Genomic DNA, 24,903 nt, shown 5'->3' with positions numbered 1-24,903 from the left:
GCCGGGGCGGGGCGGGCCGGGGGCGGGGACTCGCGCGGTCCTGGGGCTACTTCTCGGCCCGGCCCGCGCCGGAGATTCTGACAACCTTCGTCGACGCCGCCTCTGCCTCCGCTGCTCCCGATGGCTGTCACCATGAATGAGGACCTGCGCCGGGAGCGGGCCTCCGCCACCTTCAACCCCGAGCTGCTCACGCACATCCTGGACGGCAGCCCGGAGAACACTCGGCGACGCCGAGAGATCGGTGAGCGCTGCGGGCCAGGCCTCCCTCTGTACAGTGTGGGGGTGCTGTAGGACGTAGGCTCTGGCCCAGCTTTCGGGGGGAGGGGCCGGGACCCCCGCTTCCGGGGGCGGCTTGTGGGGGTGGAAGGTGGAGGGGGAGGATCGCCCATCCGCAGAGGGGACCTGGGCCGTGACTCTGAAACCAGCTGGGATTCAGGGCGGTGTAACGGAGCCCAGCATGCCTGTCTTCGTCTCGATGCCCTTTAATCCCTTGCAGAGAACCTGATTCTGAACGACCCAGACTTCAAGCATGAGGACTTGAACTTCCTCACTCGCAGCCAGCGCTACGAGGTGGCTGTCAGGAAGAGTGCCACCCTGGTGAAGAAGATCAGGGAGTTCGGCATCTCAGACCCTGATGAAATCATGTGGTTTAAAAAGTAGGTATGCCCTCGCGCAGGTCCCGTTTTCATCGGTGTTTTGCAAAAGCCCACACTTGACCTCCGCGGTCCGGGGGTGCGTTTCCCCCGTGCCTGGCGTTTAATTTCCCAGCGGCCGGTTTGCGGCCGCCTGAAAGGTGTGTGTGTGGAAGGGAATGTTTACCTTTGCACCTACGCCCTTTAGGGAATGCTGATAGCCAAGTGGTGACCCTGCAGTTTTCATTCTCGGGAATCGTACAGATTCTTTCCCCCGGAGTCTCAGTTTGAGTGATTCCCGTTCAAAATGCCTTCACTCTTGCTGGGAAGGAGGCTTGCCAGCATTTAGATGCTGGATTCCGGGGGAATTGTCAGTTGTGAGGCCAAGCATTTAAATGTTTCGTAGCAATGACATATTTTTCTAGGGTAGAGGAGAGCTTGAGCTTCAAAGAGTGGAGAAGGGGATGGATGAAGAACATTAGGCAAACCTCAGGATGAATATGAAGGGCCCCTAAGGAGGCGGGATTGTGGAATCGGGTGCATATGAGGCCTCATAAAAACACCGAGGTCCCAGCGCTGAGCAGGGTACCTTCCTTTTTTCAGACCATCCGTGTTTTGTTGATGTGTTTTGTTTTTTAATTGGAAAAAATGCTCTGTTTTTGCCTTTATCTAAGCAAATACTCTCTAATTACATGATCTTATTAATACCAGGTTCCCTTTGGCCTGTAGCACTCCTTACACTTCTCACTTATTCCTGGGCATTTCCTCTTTTAGGTTTCTGTATTTTAGAAGAACTGCAATATTTTCATCAATAATGATTAAATATGATGAATAGTGTATATTCAGAAGCCAAGGAAAAAATGAAACGTTGAAAGTTTTGGGTTTATGTAGTAATAGTCATTTCTCCCATAATACTACCTGTAGTTCATTTGGTATCTAATATTTTTCTATTTTTTTTTTTTTTTTTTAAGAGAAAGGGAGAGGGAGAGAGAGAGAGATAGAAACATCAATAATAGAGACTCTGATTGGCTGCCTCCTGCACGCCCCCCTCCCCCCCCCCATCGAGCCCGCAACTGGAGCATGTGCCCTGACCTGGAATGGAACCATGACCTCCTGGTTCATAGGTTGATGCTCAACTACTGAGCCACACTGACTAGTCTGGTATCTAGTTATTAACTTTACCTCGATATTATTGTCAATGTGAAATAATTTACTGTGGCCCTTAGCACTACCCTCAGAATTCCTTACCATTCTGTTATAAAAATACAATTAATTTACTTTTGGTAGCCCCAATGAAGAGTACTTACTCCCAAATGCTCTTTTGTTCTTGTTAAAGTTTGTGGCTCATGGCTGGGGGCGATATTGAGGTGGAACAGTGATTTTCAACCTTTTTCATCTCATGGCACGCATTAACTAATCACTAAAATTCTGTGGCACACCAAAAAATGTTATATTTTTTGCTAATCTGAAAAAAAAAGGTATAATTTTGATTCATTTACACCAGACAGCTATTGTTGTGTTGGCTATTGTCATTTTTATTTTTTTTTCTTTGACAAGAGAAAAGAAGTCAGTGCTCCTAAGTGGTCAGATATTATATTTTTTGTTTTAGAGAACTTTTAAATTTTTCTTTATTTCTTTTATTGATTTTAGGGGGAGAGAGAGAAACATTGATTTGTTCTACTTATTTATGCATTTATTGGTCATTTTGTATGTGCCCTGACTGGAGATCAAACCCAAAATCTTGGCATGTCAGAACAGTGCTCTAACCAGTTGAGCTACCTGGCCAGAGCTGGTATCACATGTTTTAAAAACTCTCGGGACACACCAGTGCGCCTCTTGCCGCACCCCTGCTGAACCTCACTGAGGTAGAGCAACTCCCTACAAGATTATGTTTCTGAATTACCCAACATGGGTTTGTAAACCTTAAAATATTACTAAGATTTTATTATTCCTTAAGATAACACAAACACAGAGGTTTATTTTGTTTTGCTTTTAGACAGTTGATGCAATGTAGTTCAGAGTTGGTTAAACGATTTCATCATCTGTGATGGTAACCAGACTCAAGTGAAGTCATGAGGAAATAGGACAGAGTCCTTTATGTGGGTTAAAGATTAATGGACAACAGGCAGTTTGGTATTATTTTTCCTGACGTAGACCTTGCTGTCTGGGGATTAAAGGACAACCTTTAACATGCCCTTTGACATCCTTCCAATATCCATAGGATATGACAGGGAGATCAATATGTTAGCGAAGGGGATTGAAAAGTAATCTTGGCAATTAATGAATGCCAAGCCTTAAGCCTCCTTGGAATGTAACTAACACCCACATCTTAGATAACTAAGCCAGGTAGCTATGACATGGCTTAAATTGTGAGACACATCACATTTCTTAAATGCTAAAATTGGGGTGGGGCGTGCTAGAATTGATGGAAAACGAGTGTTTCTCTTTCTGGGGATTTTGGGCATTTACTGGTCTCTTTTCCATCCACTTCTATTAAAATACAACTCACCTTTGAAGGTGACTATTAGTAAAACAACTTTGAAATTTCTCAACTTGAGCAACAAAAGAATTTTTCAGTCTTTGAGAAAATAAGGCCTTGCTGTCGGGGGAATATAAATGCTGTTTTTCTAATCCCCTTTCCTGTAATTTTGTCTGTTAACTAGACTATTTGCTATGAAAAAACTAAGTGTTCTTAAGAGTAATTTAAAGTTCTAATGAGAATCAGCCATGGGTTTTGTTACCTTTTTTAGGTTTTTATTTATTTTTTATTGATTTTGAGAGAGAGAGAAACATCGATTCGTTGCTGCACTTCTTTATGTCTCATTGGTTGCTGCTTGATGTGCCCTGACCAGGGATTGACTTGTAACCTTGGCGTAGCAGGGTCACGCTCTAACCAACTGAGCCACCTGGCGGGGCCCTTAGGTTTTTAAAGCCGGTTCCTGGGAAGCATCTTCAGGAGAGATTAAACATAACTTAAAACCAGCACTCAGCCTTGACTGGTTTTCTCAGTGGTTAGAGCGTCAGCCTTTGGACTGAAGGGTCTTGGGTTCGATTCCTAGTCAAGGGCACGTACCTTGGTTGCAGACTTGATCCCGGCAATCAATCAATATATGTGTCTCTCTTCGATGTTTCTCTTTCTCTTCCCCACCCTTGCCTCCCCTCCATTCTCTCTAAAAAAAAAAAAATCAATGGAAAGAATATCCTTGGGTGAGGATTAAAAAGACAAGCACTCAGATTTTGTTCTTAAGTTGATTTTCTCTTTTTTTAAAAAAAAATTTATTGATTTCAGAGAGGAAGGGAGAGAGAGAAACATCAATGATGAAAGAGAATCATTGATCGACTGCCTCCTGGGGATCAAGCCTGCAACCCGGGCATGTGCCCTGACTGGGAATCGAACCGCTGACCTCCTGGTTCATAGGTCGACACTCAACTACTGAGCCACGGTGGTCAGGCATTAAGTAGATTTTCAAGGGGCCTCCAGAAAAACCCACACAGCTCAGTATGTTATTAAGAACATAAATATCTGGCAGTCTTTATTTCGTGTCACATGTTTCCCCCCTCAGTTTCCTAGAATTTTGTGTGTGCCACTGTCATCATTTTATAAACCCACAGCCTCAGTTCCCTCTTGAAAGTAGGAGTGTCTGTTTTTGGCACCATGTTTACCGCCTACGTGACTGCTTGTATTTCTCAGAAATCTCCGAGGCTCATTTCCTCATTCGGTAAGACCCTGTTAGGGAGTGCTCTGATTCTCCTCTTGCCGTTGAGAATGACTTCTACGCTCAACTGTGTATTGGCTTCGGCTCCTAGGCAGTGAGGTGGGGTGTGTTTGTGAAGTGTGTGACTTCCCCCTGGGGCAGCAGTAAAGTGCTGCTAACCCGAGTTACTGGGAAAGCAGCTCCCCTCTCCTGGTCACACTCCTCCCTCCCTCTCTCCCTCCACGCAGTTTCAATAACAGTTGATATTTCTGTAGAAATCAGAGACCGTGGGAAAAATAAATAAATAAATTAGTAAAAATCAGAGACCGTGGGAGATGGCTAGCTCCGGTGTTCCTGGGGTGTGTGAGTCCGTCCCAGCACCTCTGGAGGGTGATCTTCCCCCCGAAAGATGGTGGGGTGATTTCAGGGCCTCTGCAGAAGTGCAAAGGGGCAGCCTACCCTCCTGTCCCTTGTACAGACCAGGACACTGGCGGCGACACCCCCTCCTCTTCGGCCCTTGAGAAGCCATGAACATCAGTTTATTTTGTACTTCAGGCTCTTTGGACAGAGACAGATGGAACAAAATAGGCCCCTATGAAATCTGTAACGCACGGTAGCCAAGGCTGGCTGTGTAATTTGTATTTTGATTATTGCACAGCTTCTGTTTTTGAGAAAATAGTTGAAGACTGAATTTTATTGTGATTAGAGTTCCTTTAGCCCGGAGTGATTTTCAGAGACCATCGGCGATAGTTTAACAGGCTCATCCCTCCTCCTGACCCATCTGTAAACTCTGAAGGCCTTTAGCGAGCTCCCGCCCGGGAACACGAGCCACTTGCCAGCCTGGATGTTCACTCCGGTTATCCAGGGAAAGGTGGTCTACAGCCTCCTTTTCTTTTCATCTGCAGTATGTTGTGCATCCCTAAGAGAACTCTCTTTTCAACATAGCCACAACAGTGTTGGCGGCAGAGAACATTAACAGAAATGACTTAATGCATCACATATCCAGTTGGTGTTCACTGTCCTGACTGTCTTATACTTTTTTGTGTGTGTGGTTGTTTTTTCTTAATTGAATTTTATGGGGTGACATTGGTTAATAAGATTATATTAGTATAGGTTATATTAGTATAGGTTTCAGGTTTACGGTTTCATAATCCATCATCTGCACATTGTAATGTGTGATCACCACCCCAAGTCGAGTCTCCTTCCTACATTCTTCTTCTTTAGGATTTTTTGTAACAGATCTACAAATGTATGGAATTCTTTTGATTTTTCAAATAAGTAAAACCTGAAATAAAGCAAAAATAAAAACACACCAAAAAATCCAACCAATCAAACCAACAAAACAAAAAGCAAAAGGTGTTTTTAGGCTAAAACGATGTTAGATTTGCTTCCTGGATTCAGTATAGAATTAAAGAGGAATTCTGACCCTGCAATGATAAGGGGCAGAAAAGATACCACTAGATTCTGCTGTTGGCTCTTGGGTCGTAAAATGGTAAATTTTGCACTTGATTTCACAGGAAGGGGGTTAGATGTTCCTCACCTTCATCCTGGGCCACGCCTGGCAGGAAGGGTGGCAGCTGCAGTTTCTAGAGCAAGGCTGAGACCGTTTTCTTTTCTCTCCTGTAGACTACTTATGATCAATTTTGTGGAACCTGTGGGCCTCAATTTCTCCATGTTTATTCCCACCTTGCTGAATCAGGGCACCACTGCTCAGAAAGAGAAATGGCTGCTTCCCGCCCAAGGACTCCAGATAATTGGCACCTACGCCCAGACGGAGCTGGGCCACGGTTAGTCCACGATGAGGGTCAGTGGGTAACCCACCTCAGGACTTCCCTTCCCGGTGACTCCTGGCATTTGCTTTCTTTCTGCTGCTAAACATTTGGGATTTTATTTTTAAATTGTCAAATGTTAAGTCCAGCGCCTCATCCTCTCGTAGATCATTTCCCCCTAAACTGGCCCAGGACTCTGGTCTGAAGCGTCCTTCATTGTCATTTACTGTTGCTCCGTGTGCCCATTTTAACGGGTTGAGCAGTTTCGAAAGATGGGGCTGAACACGTGGCAAAGGGCCCCGTTGTGTTGGTGTCTGATGATGAAAGCGTGGGAAATTCTTGAGGGTTAATGCCGCTCCATCTGGCAGATGCCTCTGCTTTAATCAAATGCGGATTTCAATGGCGGAGGATTAGAGCAGTTAGGTGTCTGACTCATGATTTCATCGCCCACTAGGGGGTTATAAGGTGGTTTGAAAAAAAGTCAATGATTCTTTGCTTCTTTTATACATCTTATCTGTACATGTCCATAGGCTCTGCATTATGAATAATTCTCGGTTAAATTGTTCCTAAAAGCCTGGCTACTTGCAAGGTTTGTGTTTGGTCTCGATGTGCAATAAGTTTGTTTTCATGGACAAGGCCCCTAGCAGGTTTGCGTGTCTTGAATTTGCACTGCCCTGTCTCGTTTCTAATGACCATATTGCTTCCATTATGTAAATAAAGGAGAGTGAAGAAAGAGGATTTGGTGCATTTTGATTTGTGAACTGGTTTAAGACAATGCTTTTTATCCTAATCCCGAGAGGGCTCCGACTCTGGTTCCGTGGCGTTCTGAATGCCTTGTCGAGCACCTAAGATCGGAGCTTCAGGACGGCCAATCTCCAGGAGAAAGGGAGGGAAAATCCCATTCCAGGGGCTTTCTGTCTTGGAGTGTGGGGGGAGGGCGAGAGGAAGAGAGTGAGTTGTAATAGGTTGTGGTGCAGAACCCTGGTTCTCTCTCAGTGTGTGTCACTGCAGAATGTTATGACCCAACAGTCCCGCTGCTCATGGCATAAGCTGTAAACCCTCCGAGTCTGAATGGGTCTGGTGTGTTTCTCTCTCATTGATGGGTCCAATCCTTCTGCCTCTCTTTATAAAGTACATTCCAAATATATACTTGCCCTAAATTTTGAAGGAAGAGAGGAAAAAGTGAAGACTTGAACTTCACTATAGTCTACAGTGAAGGAGCCCAAAAAGGAGCCAAAAATTGTACTAAGGTCCCGTGTTGCTCTGGGCGAGTTTGCGCATGTGAGAATTTTCTTTTCCTTTTGCTTCTGATTTTCAGATATTTTCTTGTATTTGAACCCCTTTGTCTCGATCTCTACAGTTTAATTTAGAGCGGAGATTTTCAGCTGCTGTGCCGAGGCTCACTGGTGAGCTGCAAGGATTTTTAAAACTCGCGATACCCATTTAGCCAGGGACACGGACCTCTTTTCCCTTAGATTGTCACCTAAAAAATGGCAACAGCCACACAACAATAGCATTCCCATGTGAATGAATCAAAATTATACCTTTTTGTTTTTGTCAGGTCAGGAAATGCTAGAAGATACCTTTTGGTGTGCTGCAGAATTTTAGCTATTGTGTGTGCCACGAAATGAAAAGGTGGAAATCACTGCTTAGAGAGCAGTATGTTAGGATCAGGTCTTGTTTCTTGCGGGAATTTTGTTGCCATTGGTGTGAGTTGTGCTTCACCGACTGCTGTTCTTTTCCAGGGAAGCCAGCCATTCTATTAGTTCAGTGAAGTCCTGAGACTTTGGAACTTTGATCAACAACAGTTATCTAAGGTGTTCGCACAGAATTGTCTTTCACCTCTGAATAGCCACTGAGCAGTAGAGAGACTCAGTATTGCTCATGCTCATTCCAGGATTCTCAAGAATCTTAGAATTCCATCTCCTGCCGAAAGTCAGTCACCAGTTTTCTCTCTTGCCTCTGTCTTCCCTCTAAATACGCACTAAATACGCACCTGTCTGCGTAGGCACACAGATTCCCACACACATTTGGTCTGTGGGTCTGTGAGCCTCAGGCAGGGGGCTGGGCAGAGGACAGCACCCTGTCCCCAGGGTTTGCGCGCTGAAGGGATAACCCAGACTGCGTGTGGTCCAGTGTTAATCACGCTGACCAGACGCTGCTCCAGGTCACAAAGCAGCTAGCATGTGTGGTCTTCACAGATACTTGATCTTTTCAAGTTCTGGTCACTCCCTAGTGATTCTTCTTGCGTGTCGTTTTCTATTACTGACTGTTATCCTTATTATTACTATTAAGGAAAATGAAGCTTATACAATATGTAGTGATCATCCTTAAAGATGGTGCAGTATCTTTGCAAATTCCCATCACTAATAAAGCATCTTTCTCCCTCTGAAACTTGAACAATAGTGAACTTGAATTTGTAAGTCACTGATCTTTCTCCCCCTGTATCTTCACTGCTCTGTCTCCCCAGCAGTCTGTCCTTTTCCCTGGGTGAGTCTCTTCCTATTGGGGCTGGCCTAATTTCCCACTGTTAGAAGTAAGTGTCACTTCTTTACAAACACTGTTCTTTGGGTTATGCCTTTAGAATATCTCAGAAACAAATTACTGCATTAAAGGAAATGAACATTTTCTAGCTTTTATTGCATAGTTCAGTATTTTTCCTGAAACATAGAACCAGTTTACAATATACTTAGCAACTTTTTAGTATACTTGTTGTACCTCCATAGCCTCATCAACATGGTTACTGTAACTTTGTATTGCTACATTAATAAGTATCTTAAGAGTTAAGAGTTTTAATTTTCCAATGCTAGTGTGCCTAGATATTATTATATGTTTTGGCTTACTGTCTGCATTTCTCAAGTATAAAACTGAATTTTTCTACTTTAAGTATCGATTAAATGGAATATGCATGTTGATCTTATATGAGTATAACTGTACCCTTGGAATATTTTTTCTATCGCCTTCTGTTTCATTAAACATTTGGCCGTATGTATTCAATGCACCCTTCTCTGAGTAGGTGTAAGCGTTCTTTTTTCTCCCAATCTTGTTGGCTTGATATCCAACATACTGACCTATGTATGCTATAGAGCAGTGGTCAGCAAACTGCGGCTCGCGAGCCACATGCGGCTCTTTGGCCCCTTGAATGTGGCTCTTCCACAAAATACCACTTGTGGGCGCGCACGTACAGCACGATTGAAACTTTGTGGCCCATGCGCAGAAGTCGGTATTTTGTGGAAGAGCCACACTCAAGGGGCCAAAGAGCCACATGTGGCTCGCAAGCCGCAGTTTGCCGACCACTGCTAGAGTAATGAATGATCCCTTACTGTTTTTATGATTATTAACTCTTAGCTCATCACCATTGTTAATGTTCTTTCTGGTTTATCTTATTATAGTTTTATAATAGTTTTAATTTACTTCTAGAATCTTAAATATATTACAGTCATTTGTTTCTTCTTTTGTTTTTTTCCTAGCATCATAAACTTTGGCTCATTGTTGCTTTGTAAGATATTTTAAAATCTGATAGGATAAGCCTACTATTGTTACATTTCAAGATACATGTATTTGGTGTACTTGCATACTTATTCTTCTAGATGAATTCTGATTGCAATTTATCAAGTCGTAAAATGTATTCTGCAGGAACTTAAAATCCATGTTACATTAAATCCTTGTGATTTATTGGGAAGTATTAAGTTAATTTAGTCCTTTTAGCCAGGAATCAGCCATTTCTTTTTTGCTCTTATCTTTTTTATTCATATTATTAGGTATATATTTTTTCTTAATTAAATCTTTAATATTCTGAGCTAAGTTACTTAACCCATTTTAAATATTTTGTTGATTTTGTAAATCTCTTCTTTGGTGTTTCTGCTTGAGTGATCCTAATCAATAAGAATGCATGATTTTTTCTGTTCTTTATAGCCTATAGCTTTTCTTTCTTTTTTAAAAATTTTATTTATTGATTTAAGAGAGAGATCGATTTGTTGTTCCACTTATTTATGTATTCATTGGTTGCTTCTTGTATATGCTATGACTGGGGATCGAATCCACAACCTTGGTGTTTCAGGACAATGCTCCAGCCAACTGAGCTACCCAGCCAAGGCCTTAAAGCTTTTCTAAAATCATTTATGAATGATGGTGTTATTTTATTTCTTCCTTTCTCTTACATTATCAACCCAATCATTTTCTCCTCAGTGTTGGCTGGAAAGGCCTTCAGTGTTATGGTTTTACAAGAATTAGCTCTAGTGCTTCACCAAGTTAAATGTAAAATCTATAATAATAAAAGTGTAATATGCTAATTAGGCCAGACAAAAGCTGGGGCTGCGAGGGAAGCCAGTGCCAGCAGCCGGGGGAAGGAAGGCCGACTCTTGCACGAATTTCATGCATCGGGCCTCTAGTAATATATAAACCCCCGGCCGGGCCTCTAGTAATATATAAAGCCCCCGGCTGGTTAGAGCATCATCCCCATACCCCAAGGTTGCAGCACATGCAAGCATTAACCATTGAATGCATAAATAAGTGGAGCAACAAATCGATGTTTTTCTCTCAGCCTCCCTCCATACCCTTCTCTCTAAAAAATATTTTTAATATAATCTTCATTATGCATAACTTTTTACAATAAATATTTAAGTCAAAGAATTATCTACCATCGCTTTCTCCTTGTAACGTGCCTGAATTCCACCCACTTCTAAATAACATTCCCCAGTCTCAAGAACAGCTTCTGGTTGTAGTGGCTTTGTGGTAGCCCTTGTTGTGTGGTTTACTCCGTAATGCCACGCTCCGCTGCCCCTCCCGTGTCTGACGGTGGCCTTTTCTCCCCAGGGGCCGCAGCTCTGGTTTCTAGTTTCTAGTAATGCAAATGCGCCTCTCAGCGCTGCGCGCCTGGTCCCCGGCCGCCATTGTCAGCCCCCGGCCACCATTGTCAGCCCCCGGCCACCATTGTCAGCCCCCGGCCACCATTGTCAGCCCCCGGCCACCATTGTCAATCCTCGTTCAGAGGTTTTTTCTTTCAGGTGCCAGGCATACATTTCTTTTTCTCCCTGGTCACTGTCCTTTTAAAAACGGGACAGTTTTAACTTTTCATTTTGAAATGATTGTAGATTCCTAGGAAGTTGCAGAACTAGCAGAGAGCAGTCCCGTGGACCTTACTGGACGTTTCCTGGGACAGCTCTGGTTTCGTTCGGCTAGTCGCTAGCGTCCTCATCCTTGTTCTCAACCCAGGGACACTGGACTAGAAGATGTGTTTAGGCGATAAGAGTCTTTATTTTCCTTTTAGGGAGGGAAGAGGGAGAGAGGGAGAGAGGGTCCCACTTATTTATGCATTCATTGCTTGATTCTATTTTTGCATGTGTCCTGACCAGGGAGCAAACCTGCAACCAGTAGGAGGCATGCAGGAAGCTCTCTCCAATCAGTGTTTCTCTCAAAAAATAAAAAATAAAATAAAAAAAATACAAGGGCATGTAGAAGGCATATAGAACTGTTTCCTATTAAAGAAAAATTCACACAAAAGTCTAAGGCATCTGCAGAGTTTAAGTGGAAAAGGATGACTTTAGTCAGTGGAGTTAAAATGACTGTGAAGATGCTTATTACCATTAGTGAGAATCCCCATAAACTGTTAGCCATGAATCTGTTACTTGTGATTGATTAGATGGTCTTCACTAGAAATTGCATGTTTTTTTAATTTCTGAAATGATTGGGGTGAAGAGCACTGCCAGTTTTTGTATTAAGCTGTTTCGATGGCATGAGGCTAGATCTTCATGAGGAACCGGGTGCAATGAGCAGAGCTGAGCCATGTGGGTGGACAGAGGGGAGTCCAGCGTGACTGAAATCGGACCTCGGGAAAGCTTCCTGAGGGGACTGCCGCGCTGCGCTGTCTCAGCCGCTCTTCAGAGCACAGCATGGCACAGCTCAGATCCCGCGTCCCACGCACCCTCTTCTGAGCCTCATTTCCTGGGACCGAGTGGCCAGCCTGACCCTCAGGGTTTTGTGCTGCACAGGCTTTGAAATCGGCAGTCAGCCCCGCCAAGCGGAGTAATTGCAGAGACGAGTCGTTCACGAAAATACTTCTTGCCGCTTCAGAAAGATGGAAATTGCCACCAGCTAGGAAGTAATGCAGAAAGGGGCAGTGCTCTTACACGTGGTAAAGCCCACCCACTAACGCATACTTACAGAAGCGTGTTTTTTTTCTCCTTTCCTTGATCTGTCTGTTCACATTGCTGATTCTCTCCCACCTGATGGCTCTTCTCAAACGCCCACCTCGGTGTGCCTTCGAAGCTTTGTGCACCGAGGGCCTTCGCCTCTGGATCTCCACTTGGGCATGTTCCTGCCCACCTTGCTTCACCAGGCGACTGCGGAGCAGCAGGAGCGCTTCTTCATGCCCGCCTGGAACCTGGAGGTCATTGGCACTTATGCCCAGACAGAGATGGGCCATGGTACGGTGCATTCAGTCTACGTTCTGGGTTGGGCGGGCGCTGCAAGCTTAGCACACAGGGCGTGCCCGCCATGTGCCAGCGATCGCATGTACAGGCTGTTCACACGCGACCTTTCTGTAGGGGACAGGTTTTTCAACATACGAGTCTTGGCAGAGGCTTTGGTTACATGATCACAGAGATACGCTGATTTCCCCATTGGTTCCCCTTTAGAAGCTCGATAATAACAAGTCAGGCCTTGCTAAGTGGGTTTTCAAGCTCACTGAAGTTGCGTAGGATGTATGCGTATAGACTCTGAACCCATCTTTCTTCGTTACTGTCCGATTACCCTTACTACTGATACATCATGAACTTGCAGGAGTTCCAGAAGAAATACAGATTTATAGTACACGTGCTCTTTGATTTGCTGACGGGAAGTGAGTGGCTTATATAACCAAAACATGCAGCATTCTATACCTGGAAATTACTTATGCCTTGATCCAGTAAATTCAGTGAGGTTCTAAAGCTAGCTTCGCCGGAGTTCACAAAAATAAGATTAGCTGTGCCCTGGCCGATGTGCTCAGTGGTTGGAGGGCCGGCCCTTGCACTGGAGAGTCACCGGCTCAATTCCAGATCAAGGGCTCACACTTGGGTTGCAGGTTCCTGCAGGTTCGATCCCAGCCCTGGTTGGGGCGTGTGCAGGAGGCAGCCAATTGATGTGTCCCTCTCACATCAATGTTTCTCTCTCTCTCTCTCTCTCTCTCTCTCTCTCTCTCTCTCTCTCTCTCTCTCTCGGTACTCCTCCCTCCCTCCCTTCCATTCTCTAAAAATCAATGGGAAAAATATTCTTGGGTGAGGATTAACCAAAAAAATAAATAACAAGATCAGCTGTGCTCCAGGCAGTTGGTTTCTATCTGTCTTTGTCATTCGTTTGCTTCTGGCTTCTCTTTCTACTCAGAGGTTTCAGGACATCTGGTCTGTGTCTTTGCCATTTGCTCCTTCTCTGTGCGACTTCATCTCATGTTATAGCCGCTTTGTCTTTCGGCTTTGGGCTGAATGCTGCTTGGCAGGATGTCCAAGGCTCAAAGTGGGATGCCATTTGGTTCAGATGTGCATTTGGAAGCACTTTGTTCTGTGTAACGTTATCTCTTTTTCTTAAAAAGCTGCTGCTCTGGTGACAGGGGTCTAAGTGTCTGTTTCCTTGGTTCCCAGTCTGGGAAGGTTGTGGTCACACGTAAACCGGCCACGGCTGGTGAAAAAGGCTGCTGTTCACCGTGGCAGTTCCTACATGTTTGAGAGTTTCCGTGTTAATGCGGTCCATCCCGCATTACAGGGCCATGTGTTGTCAGGGAGAGTGACACTTAGAACCTTTTCCTGTGTCTTTAAGAGAACTGGCACATCTGTATTGGGATTTAAAACATGACTCCCTGCCCCTCATTAGTGAACATGGCGCTGGGAGCTCTTCTGGTCACACCAGTGAGCCGGCCAGGGCAGAGTCACCATCCTAGGTCTTTTCCCCAAAGGTGGCACCTTTTTAAGATCCTGTTTGCCATTCTAGCAATTATTCTGAAATAAATCCTCAATTTACAAGACCTTTAACTAGATAGTCTCTTCCTGTCACGTTATCTTACTCTTCGTAGTTGGTGAGGAAAACGGAGTAGTCTGAGTTGAAATTGGCATGCTCACAACTTGGAGGTGGGTGTAAAGGGCAGTTACCTGAAATTCATGTCCCGTGATCTTATGAACTATGATTCTGAGCTGCCTTTACTTTAACTTTTGGTTGCTCTAATAATGTTACCTGGTTCAGCATAGGGAGTTATGTATCTTGGTTACCCACCATGGTAGCTCATCTAAAAACACTGTATTGTCGTTAGAGCTTGTTATTCTGAGATATGAGAGCTTAGAGGACTGGCCAGGAGATTTTACTCTGTACCGACTTTTCCCCTATTCTAGCTGACGTGCATGCAATTTATTTCCTTAGGGACTCATCTGCGAGGCTTGGAAACCACAGCCACATATGACCCTGAAACCCAGGAGTTTGTTCTCAATAGTCCGACTGTGACCTCCATCAAGTGGTGGCCGGGCGGACGTAAGTGAACTATTTCACAGTTACTGGATGTTTTAAGATCATGTTTAGAATGGAGAGCTTATATGAGAATATCGTTTTGAAATATAGAAAAAACTCCTTTTTCTTAATAGAAAAACTCTTAAGGCTTAACTATTCTAAGCTATTTCACATTCTCCCGAGCACGTGACAGATGCTTACACCTCACAGAGCGCAGAAAGGAGCGTGGTCTCACTGTGCCTTTCTCAGTTTCCACCGGAGCTGTCTGAGGAGTAGCGCAGTTTCCATCGTCATCATCCAAGTACTAGACTCCCTGTTTGGTTGGTCATTTCTGTATTGGAAAGCACTTGAGTTATTTTCAGATTTTTATTATAAATAAGTTTGACAAGAAACTTATTTAATATTGTCTTCCATTCCGAGCCATTGTCTTAGGATGTATATTTCAGATGGCGTTAGTGCTTGAAGGATTTTGTTATTCACATTATATATTTCAATACATTTTTGTAAGAAACAGAGTAGCATGCAAAAAGAAGACACAAATTCTGGATGTACTAACCAGGAATCTCCCGCCAGCGCTGGCCCTCAAGCCTCTGCATGATGGGCTATGCTCGCTGCCGCTCCAGGTGCTGGCCACTGCCGTGCACCCTGCGGAGCCCTCCGAGGGCCGCTGGTTGGCGAGGGCACGGAATCTTTTATTTCATTGTAATGAATATAAATGGCCACGGGTGGCTGGTGGCTACTGCTTTGGAAAGCATTACCTTCTAAATAGTAGAAGAGAAAGTACAGCTGAGCCATCTTGTAAAATAAATTGCTATCAAGTCAAGGAGTTGTACATCTAAAACTTCGACACTATTATGTCAGTTATCCCATTAAAAAGCTTATGCATATACATATATGTTAATGAAGGATGGCTGTGCCAAACGGCCATACATTGTGATAACTCTCATCTTACATAGATTTTCTTCTGAAAACTAGGCTGTCGTAAGAAAGGTTTTCTGCACATTCTTGAGAATCTAGTGTTACATTGAACATGTTTTCTGTTTCATTTCTGTCCCTTGAACATGTAAGAACGGCTCTCGTGTGTCTTGTGTTTTTGATGTTGCAGTTGGAAAGACTTCAAATCACGCGATAGTACTCGCCCAGCTCTACACCCAGGGGAAATGCTATGGATTACATGCTTTCATTGTGCCTATTCGGGAAATTGGCACCCACAAGCCTTTGCCAGGTTAGACTGTTCATCTGATGTTGAGATGAAAACTTAAACTGACCACTTTCTTCTGCAAAAAGCATAAGACACAACTGAAGGGGAGGGGACAGCCAGGAATTCCAGAGCATGGACCCTGGTGACTTTCCTTTCTCCTGTGGTAGGGATCACCGTTGGCGACATTGGCCCCAAATTCGGCTACGATGAAATGGATAATGGCTACCTGAAGATGGACCATTATCGTATCCCCAGGGAAAACATGCTGATGAAGTACGCCCAGGTATGTGAGACAGGAGGAGCAGTGGTGTCGGGCGCAGGTCGCAGTGGCTGGTGATGACCTCAGGGTTCACAGGGTCTGTTTTTAGGAGCTACTGACATGGTTTTACTTCTGATGCTTCTTCTATTATGATGGTGAAGCCAGAAGCCGTTGGCAGGTCTGAAGAGCATATCCTGGTCTGCTAAGCCAGCGGCCTCAAACTTGAGGGCGCGTTAGAATTATCTGGAGAGCCGGCTAAAGTCCAGATTGCTTCGCCCCCAGAGTTTTTATTTAATGAGATTTTTATATTTATTTTATTGATTTTTAGAGAGAGAGGAAGGGAGTGGGGGAGAGAGAGTAACATCAGTGTGAGAGCAGACACATTGACCGAATGCCTCCTACACCCCCCCATCAGGGATTGAGCCCGCAACCTGGGCCTGTGCCCTGACCAGGAATCAAACCAGCAACCTTTCGGTGCCCAAGAGAATGCCCGACCAATCGAGTCACACCGGCCAGGGCTTTATATTTCAAACAAGTTCCCAGGCAATGCCCATGTGCCGTTCTGGGGACCTCACTTTGAGAACCGCTGGCCTAAGCTGCCTCGGGTTTCACAGAGGAAGCCTGAGCCCCGTGTTCTTTTCCAGGTGAAGCCTGACGGCACCTACGTGAAACCCGTGAGTAACAAGCTGACCTACGGGACCATGGTGTTCATCAGGTCCTTCCTCGTGGGAGAAGCTGCTCGGTGCCTGGCCAAGGCCTGCACCATTGCCATCCGCTACAGCGCCGTGAGGCACCAGTCGGAAATCAAGCCGGGGTAAGGGGGAGGCTGAGTGGGCTCGTTACTGAACACCTGGCTTTGAGCCCATTCAGATACCAAATTCCCAAATGCGGTGCAGAGGAGACGCCCTGGCCATAAACTTAGCAGCAAAGGTGGCAGTGTACTGCGCCTGCTACTTAGAACCTAAACTTCCTTTTCTTAATGGAAAGATGAGAATACCACCTCATTATTCTTAACCTGCTAAGAAAAGCAGCAATAATACTATTTGAGCTCTACTCATGAAATGTTCAAAACAACGAAGGAAGTTTGACAATTCGGATTGCTACGAACAGCTACACAGTGGGGAAGGCGAAAGTGACATTGGACTTGGCTCCCTGTTGTGTCCATGCCCGTAGTTTATCCCTACTACCACTTGGGCATGACTCCCTGGTAACCTTTCACGCTGAAAGAAGGAATAAAGAAATTGATAAGAGCAGACCGTCTTAGAATTCAAATATTTATCTGTGCATGGGGTCTTCTCCATAGTTTTGGTCAGGATATAATTTATTCAGCCATCTAGTTAGCAGGTTAGATCTCTTTACCATTGCCTTCCTCCTATGAAGTTAACTAACTTTGCTTTTGTATGTTGCCGTAAGATAGTTTCCTTAGTCATGCTGGAAAGACAGAGAAAGATCTGAACTTCACAGCTAGAAACGTGTGTCCACCTAAGACAGGGGTTAAGAGCGTCTTCTGTGGCGACATAGTCTCATTGTAAATCGAGGGTCTGCCCCTTACCAGCTGCGTGAGTGCAGCTAGGGCCTGGACCTCTCGAGTTCTCATCAGTGAAATGGGGAAATCCGTGTTACCTCACAGGGTCTTTATGAGGGTGAAATCAGACAATACCACAGTGCTCACACCAGGACCTGGCGCAGAGGCAGTTCTGTGTGTGTATAACTTTTTTCCTTTTTCTATGTGTTTTAGTGAACCAGAACCACAAATTTTGGATTTTCAAACCCAGCAATATAAACTCTTCCCACTGCTGGCCACGGCCTATGCCTTCCATTTCGTAGGCGCCTACATGAAGGAGACCTATCATCGCATTAATGAAGACATTGGCCAGGGGGACCTGAGCGAGCTGCCCGAGGTGCGTGTGGAGGCTCACGCGCTCATGGGCGCCCCTCTCTTTCACGTTTGCGTGTTAGATTGTGTCCAGAGGAACGTACGCGTTGCGATTTCTTGAATGGTCTGTATATTCTCAGAAGATCCAAACAATTCTTCTGATTGAATAGAGTTCGCTATGAAGACATGTAGGGTTTATCTTGGTTTTTTATTTTTTAAAATTTTATTGTTTAAAGTATTACAAATAGTAGTACATATGCTTCCCCCCTCCCCCCATTGTATTTTTTATTTTTATTGATTTCAGAGAGGAGAGATAGAAACATCAATGATAAGAAAGAATCATTGATTGGTTGCCTCCTGCACGCCCCACATTGGGGATCGAACCCACAACCCAGGCATGTGCTCTGACCGAGAATCGAACCACGACCTCCTGGTTCATAGGTTGACGCTTAACCACTGAGCCACGCTAGTTGGGCTGTGGGTTTGGTCTTTAAGTTTCCGAAGGGCTGCATCATGTTGGTGGCCTGTTATTGACGTGGAGACTTTTGCCAAGTAGAGCAGTTCCGAGGGAGTGGGAGTGACCAGGACAGTAGATGCCCACGCTGCTTCCGAGACATGCGTGGCAGGTGATTTTGCAAGTGACCAGCGCTGGCAGGGGGGTTAGAGTTTCTCCTCGGAGCTCAGCTGTCAGCGCACACGTCTGACGACCCTGCTTGCCCTCAGCTCCACGCCCTCACCGCCGGGCTGAAGGCTTTCACGTCCTGGACGACGAACGCCGCCATCGAAGCCTGTCGGATGGCCTGTGGCGGCCACGGCTACTCTCACTGCAGCGGCCTCCCAAACATCTACGTCACCTTCACCCCGACCTGCACCTTCGAGGGAGAAAACACCGTCATGATGCTGCAGACCGCCCGGTGAGTCTTTCCCACGATGACTGGCCCGCTAGCTAGAGCGTTCGAGCCCTTTCCACCGGTTCCGGTTACCGTGTTTTCTCTTCACATTCAGTTTGTTCCCGAAGGACGTCATTGTGCCTTCTGTCCAGACCCACTCTGTTGATCTTGTGATCAGACTAGCGAGTGTGAACCTCAGCTGTCCCATAACTCACACCTTTGGAAGGTTTGGTTTGGTTTCTGTTTCACAAGAAGCAGGTTACTGAAAGCATGTGTGTGGCTTTAGGTTTCTGATGAAAAGTTACGACCAGGTGCACTCGGGAAAGCTGGTGTGTGGCATGGTGTCCTACTTGAATGACCTGCCCAGCCAGCGCATCCAGCCGCAGCAGGTGGCCGTGTGGCCCACCGTGGTGGACATCAACAGCCCCCACAGCCTCACCGAGGCCTATCGGCTCCGGGCGGCCAGGTGAGCTCCCCCGCGGGGCCTGAAGGAAGGGGAAGGAGGCGTGGGCACCATGGATCCCTTCCTCCGAGCTTCCGTTTTCTTTCATTTCTTAACAGATTAGTAGAAATCGCTGCCAAAAACCTTCAGACTGAAGTGAGTCACAGGAAAAGCAAGGAGGTCGCGTGGAACATGACTTCCGTGGACCTCGTGCGAGCTAGTGAGGTCAGTGCGGGCGCTGCGCTCCCGGCCCGGCCTCCCGCCGCCACCCGCCTCGCGCTCTGGCAGAAGCCGTCGCCGGTGGCGGCCCCTGCAGGGCTCTCACCTCTGCCGTCCTCTCTTCACCCAGGCGCACTGCCACTACGTGACAGTGAAGCTCTTTTCAGAGCAGCTCCTCAAAATTCAAGATAAGCCCACCCAGGCCGTCCTGAGGAATCTGTGCCTCTTGTATTCTCTCTACGGGATCAGTCAGAAGGCGGGGGATTTTCTTCAGGTCAGTATTTTCTTAAGTTGAAGTCTTTTTTGGTAGAAAAATGGTTGTGGTCTGATGTATAGCCGTGCATGCATGTGATATATCGCACTGTCTACATACAGGGGTGGGCAGCCATAGGTTCGCAGTTGTTCGTATGGAAAAAGACACGCAGGTCACGATTATTACAATAGCGTCCCAACTCAAAAGAACGTCACACGGCCCTGGTCACCCTCCATTGCCCACCCCTGGACAGACACATCTATACGCCGTGGGCGTGTTTTGTTTCTTGCAGGAGAACATCCTGACAGACTCTCAGATCACCCAGGTGCACCAGCGCATCAAGGAGCTACTGACCGTGATCCGCCCAGACGCTGTTACGCTGGTCGATGCGTTTGATTTCCAGGACGTGTCGCTGGGCTCCGTGCTGGGCCGCTACGACGGCAACGTGTACGAGAACCTGTTCGAGTGGGCCAAGAACTCGCCGCTCAACAAAGACGAGGTAACGAGCAGTGTCCTCTCACCTGGGTGATTCTTCGGGTCCGTGTTAGACAGCAAAGACCTCTGGGCGGCTCCGTCTGCGAAACTCGCCTCGGACAGTTGTTCTTCAAGCAGCAGGTTCCGAAGGGAACTGGGTTATTCCTGCAGCGAGCAGGTGTAACTTCCTTGACTATTTTGTAAGTCGTTGAAGTTTTTCAAACATGCACAAAAGGAGAAGACTGCGCTGCAGGGCCACATGCCCTTTCTCATGCTGCGACCACTGTCTACTTACAGCCAACCTCCGCCCTCTCCTCCTAAGGATTATTATTATTTTTAATTCTTTATTGTTGAAAGTATTACATCTATCTCCCTTTTCCCCCATTGACCCCTCCCCCCAGCACAAGCCCTCACCCCCCTACTGTCCGTGCCTATTATTTTAAAACCGATTACTTTGAAACAGATCTGAGATGTTAGATAATTTTATCCATAGATATTTCAATAAATACGTATCTCTAAAAGATAAGGATTATATCATGAGCTACTCCTTGTCCAGAGTTTCCCAGTTGGCTCAATTCTGTTTTCCCCCCTTCAAATTCTTTGGATCAGGATCCAATAAGGCCCCGATGATTTCTTGGTTAAAAGTATGCTCTTTTAGCCCTGGTCGGTGGCTCAGTGGTTAGAACATCAGCCAAGCACTGAAGGGTCTCAGGTTCAATTCCCAGCACCAGTCCGATCTTTCTCTCTTCTCTTTCTTCTCTCTCTTCCCCCCTCCATCCCTCCCTTTCACTCTCTAAAAATCAGTGGGAAGAATATCCGGAGGTGAGGATAAACAACAACAGAAAGTGTGCTTTTACACTGCAAGCTCCTGACCCGTCCTTTCTCCCTCTCCCTTCCCCCAGGTCCATGAATCTTTCTACAAGCACCTGAAGCCACTGCAGTCCAAGCTCTGAAGGTCACGACCTCAGTCCTCCACGCCCCTGCACCTGCCACACAGACCTGCACGGAGTCTTGATCCAATGCAGAGAGCTTTGGAGCACATGATAAATTGACCCTTTCCTCTTTATAAACGAAGAAAACAATGACCAGCTTTCAGAGATTAAATGAAAAAACAAATGTTTTAAGTGCAATTAACACTAAAAGAGACCTGCTAAGCAAGCATTCAGAAAAGGCTTTAAGAAATGCAGTATGATTTTCCTTTGTAACGCTGCTGATCCCAGGCCGTAACTTTTGATAATTCATAGAGTTTAACTACTAAGTAGTTAATTTTTCACTTCTTAATTGCTAATCACTGGATAATAGTGTTTTTAAGCAAACATATTTTTGAAGTGGGGTAGCACCCTCTGAGCTTTCCTGCTGAATGCCCTACCCCTCCCACCATGGGCCCTGGCTTAAAAGCAGTTCCGAAGAACACGGATGAGAGAAATAAACTAATCAGGAAATTCGGTGTGAGTCCGGCTTGACACATTTTCTGCCTGCTTGCCCTTGATTGCTGACGTATTTTCTAATTGTTCACAGTAGCATTTGTCCAACACAAGGATTTCAGTACAGGCCCGCTGCGAGGTCATGGTCCTGTGCAATTGGGAATTAAACTTCCATTTGCAGGATCCCTAAATTGTCACTGTAGTAGCACTGCATCTCCCTTTGTCCCCAACATCTTGGGAAGAGGTAGGTAGCAAAGTTATCTCATAGGACCTTTGGCAGTGATGGGACTTCAATCAGCGGTGTTTGACCTCCCGCCCACCCTCCTCCCCTAACCTCCTGAAGGGAGTGATGAAGAAGGAGAGAGCCACCGTTCCTCCCTGGTGGAGTGAGTGTAGGGAGAGCTCTCGGTCACGGTTACTGTGACTTTGGTGGCCATGTTCACTGGAAAGCCTGGAACGATCCAGATTTCATATGTGCTGTCATTTTGGCTAAACCATTAACATGCTTGGAGGTTCCAGCACCCGGCATGACAGAAGTAAAAGCATCACTCAGGCTGCCTCTGACGCCCGGGTACCACAGAAAAACCCTTGGCGAACCATGTGTTCTGATTTTGGATCAGAAAATATAATCATTGGAACTATGGCTGAAGGATAAATGGAGGTTGCATAGAATCTGTTACTGTACATCTGGTTTTATTTTCAGTATGTTTCTAGGAGTTTTATCTCAACTGCTAAATTGTCCTTTCAACTGAAATCTAATTTACACAATCATTCTATGTGTAAAGGGTAAACATGTATCTCTTCATGAGTTTTATTCTTAAAATCAATGTAAAACAACACATCACTTGATTTTAATTTTTTAACCTTCTAACTGTGTCTGTGAAACCAGTTGTTTCTGCCTCAGGAAGCTGGTTGTCCTAGGACTGTCTTGAGGAAGTGCTGTAGTTCATGGAAGTTAATTCCTACCTGGGACCTGACATAAAATCTGTCCCAATAATCGGAGAATTTAGGCCCAGCAGGGATCCTTGTCTGTCGGCACAAGCCTTACTCTCTCCGCCAGGAGGATTAATTGATAATTGTGTTAAGTTTTTGAAGTAAAAAGCACCATGTTCATCTCTTTTGAGTATTTCTTGACAGTAGTTCAGATTCTGAGAAATAATTAAATTACTGGATATTGACCTGTTGAATACCGAATTGTTTCACGATCAGTGCTTAAGCACCTTACCCACAGGTGAACATCTGTAATCATGATCTGTGTTTGAAATACATGCACCTAATAAAAAACTAAATCTGATGTTTGATACCATTTTTATCAATATTGGAATGTTTTGTCTTGAACTTTACTCAGTGTAATCAAAGAGTAAAGATGTAGTAAAACCTCACTAATTCTTACTGTCAAGAGGGCAAGAGTGTACCACATAATTATACATAAGTTCAAATGATGAAGAACTCTAAGTAAAGGGTTTATTAGGTTTAGGTAACACAGAACAACAGGAGTGAGGCTGCCTGAGCCGGCAGCCTACCACCCGCTGTCACTGCCGCCTTTGTCTCGGGAGCCAGGAGCGCTCTGGTCCACTTAGGAGACCCGTTTTGTTGCCTGCTGGACAGGAAGCGGCAGGTCCAGTCTGCTGTCCCTGAGAAGGCAGACTTGGCCGTCGGTAAGTTTGTGTTGGGTTCTTTGGTGTAAATTAGATTTTCAAAGAGTACAAAGGTAAACTTCAACCTCGTCTCCTCCTAAATGATAAAGACTGAGTAAAATTAGTAAGATTTTCCTATTAGATGATACTGACCTGCTCTGAGCAGTGCTCAAAGTTTGAGGTTTGGCTCAGTGGATAGAGCGTTGGCCTAAGGATTCAAGGGTCCCAGGTTTGATTCCGGTGAAGGGCATGTACCTTGGTTGGGAGCACATACCCAGTAGGGAGTGTGCAGGAGGCAGCTGATTGATGTTTCTCATCGATGTTTCCAACTCTGTCCCTCTCTCTTCCTCTCTCTGAAAAATCAATTATATATGTATTTATATTTATACTAGGGGCCCAGTGCACGAAATTCGTGCACTGGGTGTGTGTGTGGGGGGGGGGGGAGTGTCCCTCAGCCCAGCCTGCCCCCTCTCACATACTGGGAGCCCTCAGGCGTTGACCCCCATCACCCTCCAATTGCAGGATCGGCCCCTTGCCCAGGCCGGACGCCTCTGGCTGAGGCTTCCGGCCCGGGCAGCAGGGACCCGCAGGTGCAGCGGCCCCACGATCGTGGGCTTCGCTTTAGGCCCAGGCAAGGGACCCCTAGCTCCTGGGACTGCCAGCTTCGACCATGCCCAGCTCCCATCGACCATGCCCAGCTCCCATCGCTGGCTCCACCCCTACTTCCTGCTATCACTGGCCAGGGCAGAAAAGGCACCTGATTCTCTGATCATGGCTGGGGGGCAGGGCAAAGGCAGCTCCAGGGCCGCCTTGGCCCTGCCCCCCAGCTCTTAGCTCCCCCCTGGGTTTCCAATCACTGTCAGTGGCAGGGGGCTTCTTCCTGCTTTCCCTTTTGCCTCCCTGCATTGTGCCTACATATGCAAATTAACCGCCATCTTGTTGGCAGTTAACTGCCAATCCTAGTTGGCAGTTAATTTGCATATAGCCCTGATTAGCCAATGAAAAGGGTAGCTCGTACGCCAGTTACCATTTTTCTCTTTTATTAGTGTTGATGTTTACTTTGAATTTATATTAGTTCACACAAACACTCCATCCATGCTTTTGTTCCGGCCCTCCGGTCCAGTTTAAGAACCCACTGTGGCCCTCGAGTAAAAAGCTTGCTCACCCCTGTCTAGAGGCTGCCTTGAAGCAGCAGCTGCTCCTGTGGCTGGAGAAGGAGCAGAGCCAGGAAACGGCTTATTCTGCCTGAGCCTAGGAGTCTTTGTTGATTCTCCTGTTGCCCCTAAAGGTTTGGTCATTTTCATGGAGCAACACAGGGATCATCTCAACTAATTGAATGTTTATTGCTCAATATTTTACTTGAGGATTAGAGCAAGTCATACGTAAATGACTAAAGGTTTTTTCATTTTAAAATGGTGGTGGTTTCCCCCAGCCGGTGTGGCTCAGTGGTTGAGCATTGACCTATGAACCAGGAGGTCACGGTTCAATTCCTGTTCAGGGCACAGGCCCAGGTTGCAGGCTCGATCCCCAGTGTGGGGGCGTGCAGGAGGCAGCCGATCCATGATTCTCTCTCAGCGGCCTTTCTCTCTCTCACTCTCTGAAGTCAATAAAAATGGTGGCGGTGGTGTTTTGCTTTTAGCTGTGCATACTTATTAAATTTGTCAGT

At 45.9% G+C, this 24,903-nt stretch overlaps 1 protein-coding gene across 3 annotated transcripts; it reads left to right on the top strand.

Moving 5' to 3' along the window:
* The first annotated feature begins 10 nt into the window (after nt 1-10).
* ACOX1 (acyl-CoA oxidase 1) lies at nt 11-22,982 on the top strand. 3 transcript variants are annotated; one of them, XM_059671285.1, is made up of 14 exons: nt 11-241; nt 497-656; nt 5,954-6,114; nt 14,479-14,586; nt 15,668-15,787; nt 15,931-16,046; nt 16,667-16,836; nt 17,761-17,923; nt 18,622-18,812; nt 19,075-19,254; nt 19,350-19,455; nt 19,580-19,723; nt 19,995-20,201; nt 21,079-22,982. In XM_059671285.1, the coding sequence occupies exons 1-14, from the start codon at nt 121-123 to the stop codon at nt 21,127-21,129; spliced, it is 1,998 nt and encodes a 665-aa protein (XP_059527268.1). In that variant the 5' UTR covers nt 11-120; the 3' UTR covers nt 21,130-22,982. The 3 variants fall into 3 exon arrangements, with proteins under 3 accessions (XP_059527268.1, XP_059527269.1, XP_059527270.1); XM_059671286.1 differs by lacking the exon at nt 5,954-6,114 and adding an exon at nt 12,364-12,521 and having other exon boundaries at nt 12-241; XM_059671287.1 differs by lacking the exon at nt 11-241 and adding an exon at nt 12,364-12,521 and having other exon boundaries at nt 518-656.
* The last annotated feature ends 1,921 nt before the right edge of the window (nt 22,983-24,903 follow it).

This window comes from Myotis daubentonii, chromosome 16, assembly GCF_963259705.1.
Source record: "Myotis daubentonii chromosome 16, mMyoDau2.1, whole genome shotgun sequence".
In the NCBI taxonomy this organism is placed as follows: domain Eukaryota; kingdom Metazoa; phylum Chordata; class Mammalia; order Chiroptera; family Vespertilionidae; genus Myotis; species Myotis daubentonii.
Note: the sequence above shows the minus strand (reverse complement) of the source record. Positions and strands in the feature narration are given on the sequence as shown.

Coding starts and splice junctions, on each gene's coding strand:
- ACOX1 (XM_059671285.1), top strand. CDS start 121: ATGGCTGTCACCATGAATGAGGACCTGCGCCGGGAGCGGGCCTCCGCC. Junction 16,047..16,666: donor TGCTGATGAAGTACGCCCAG/GTATGTGAGACA, acceptor GTTCTTTTCCAG/GTGAAGCCTGACGGCACCTA. Junction 17,924..18,621: donor ACCTGAGCGAGCTGCCCGAG/GTGCGTGTGGAG, acceptor GCTTGCCCTCAG/CTCCACGCCCTCACCGCCGG.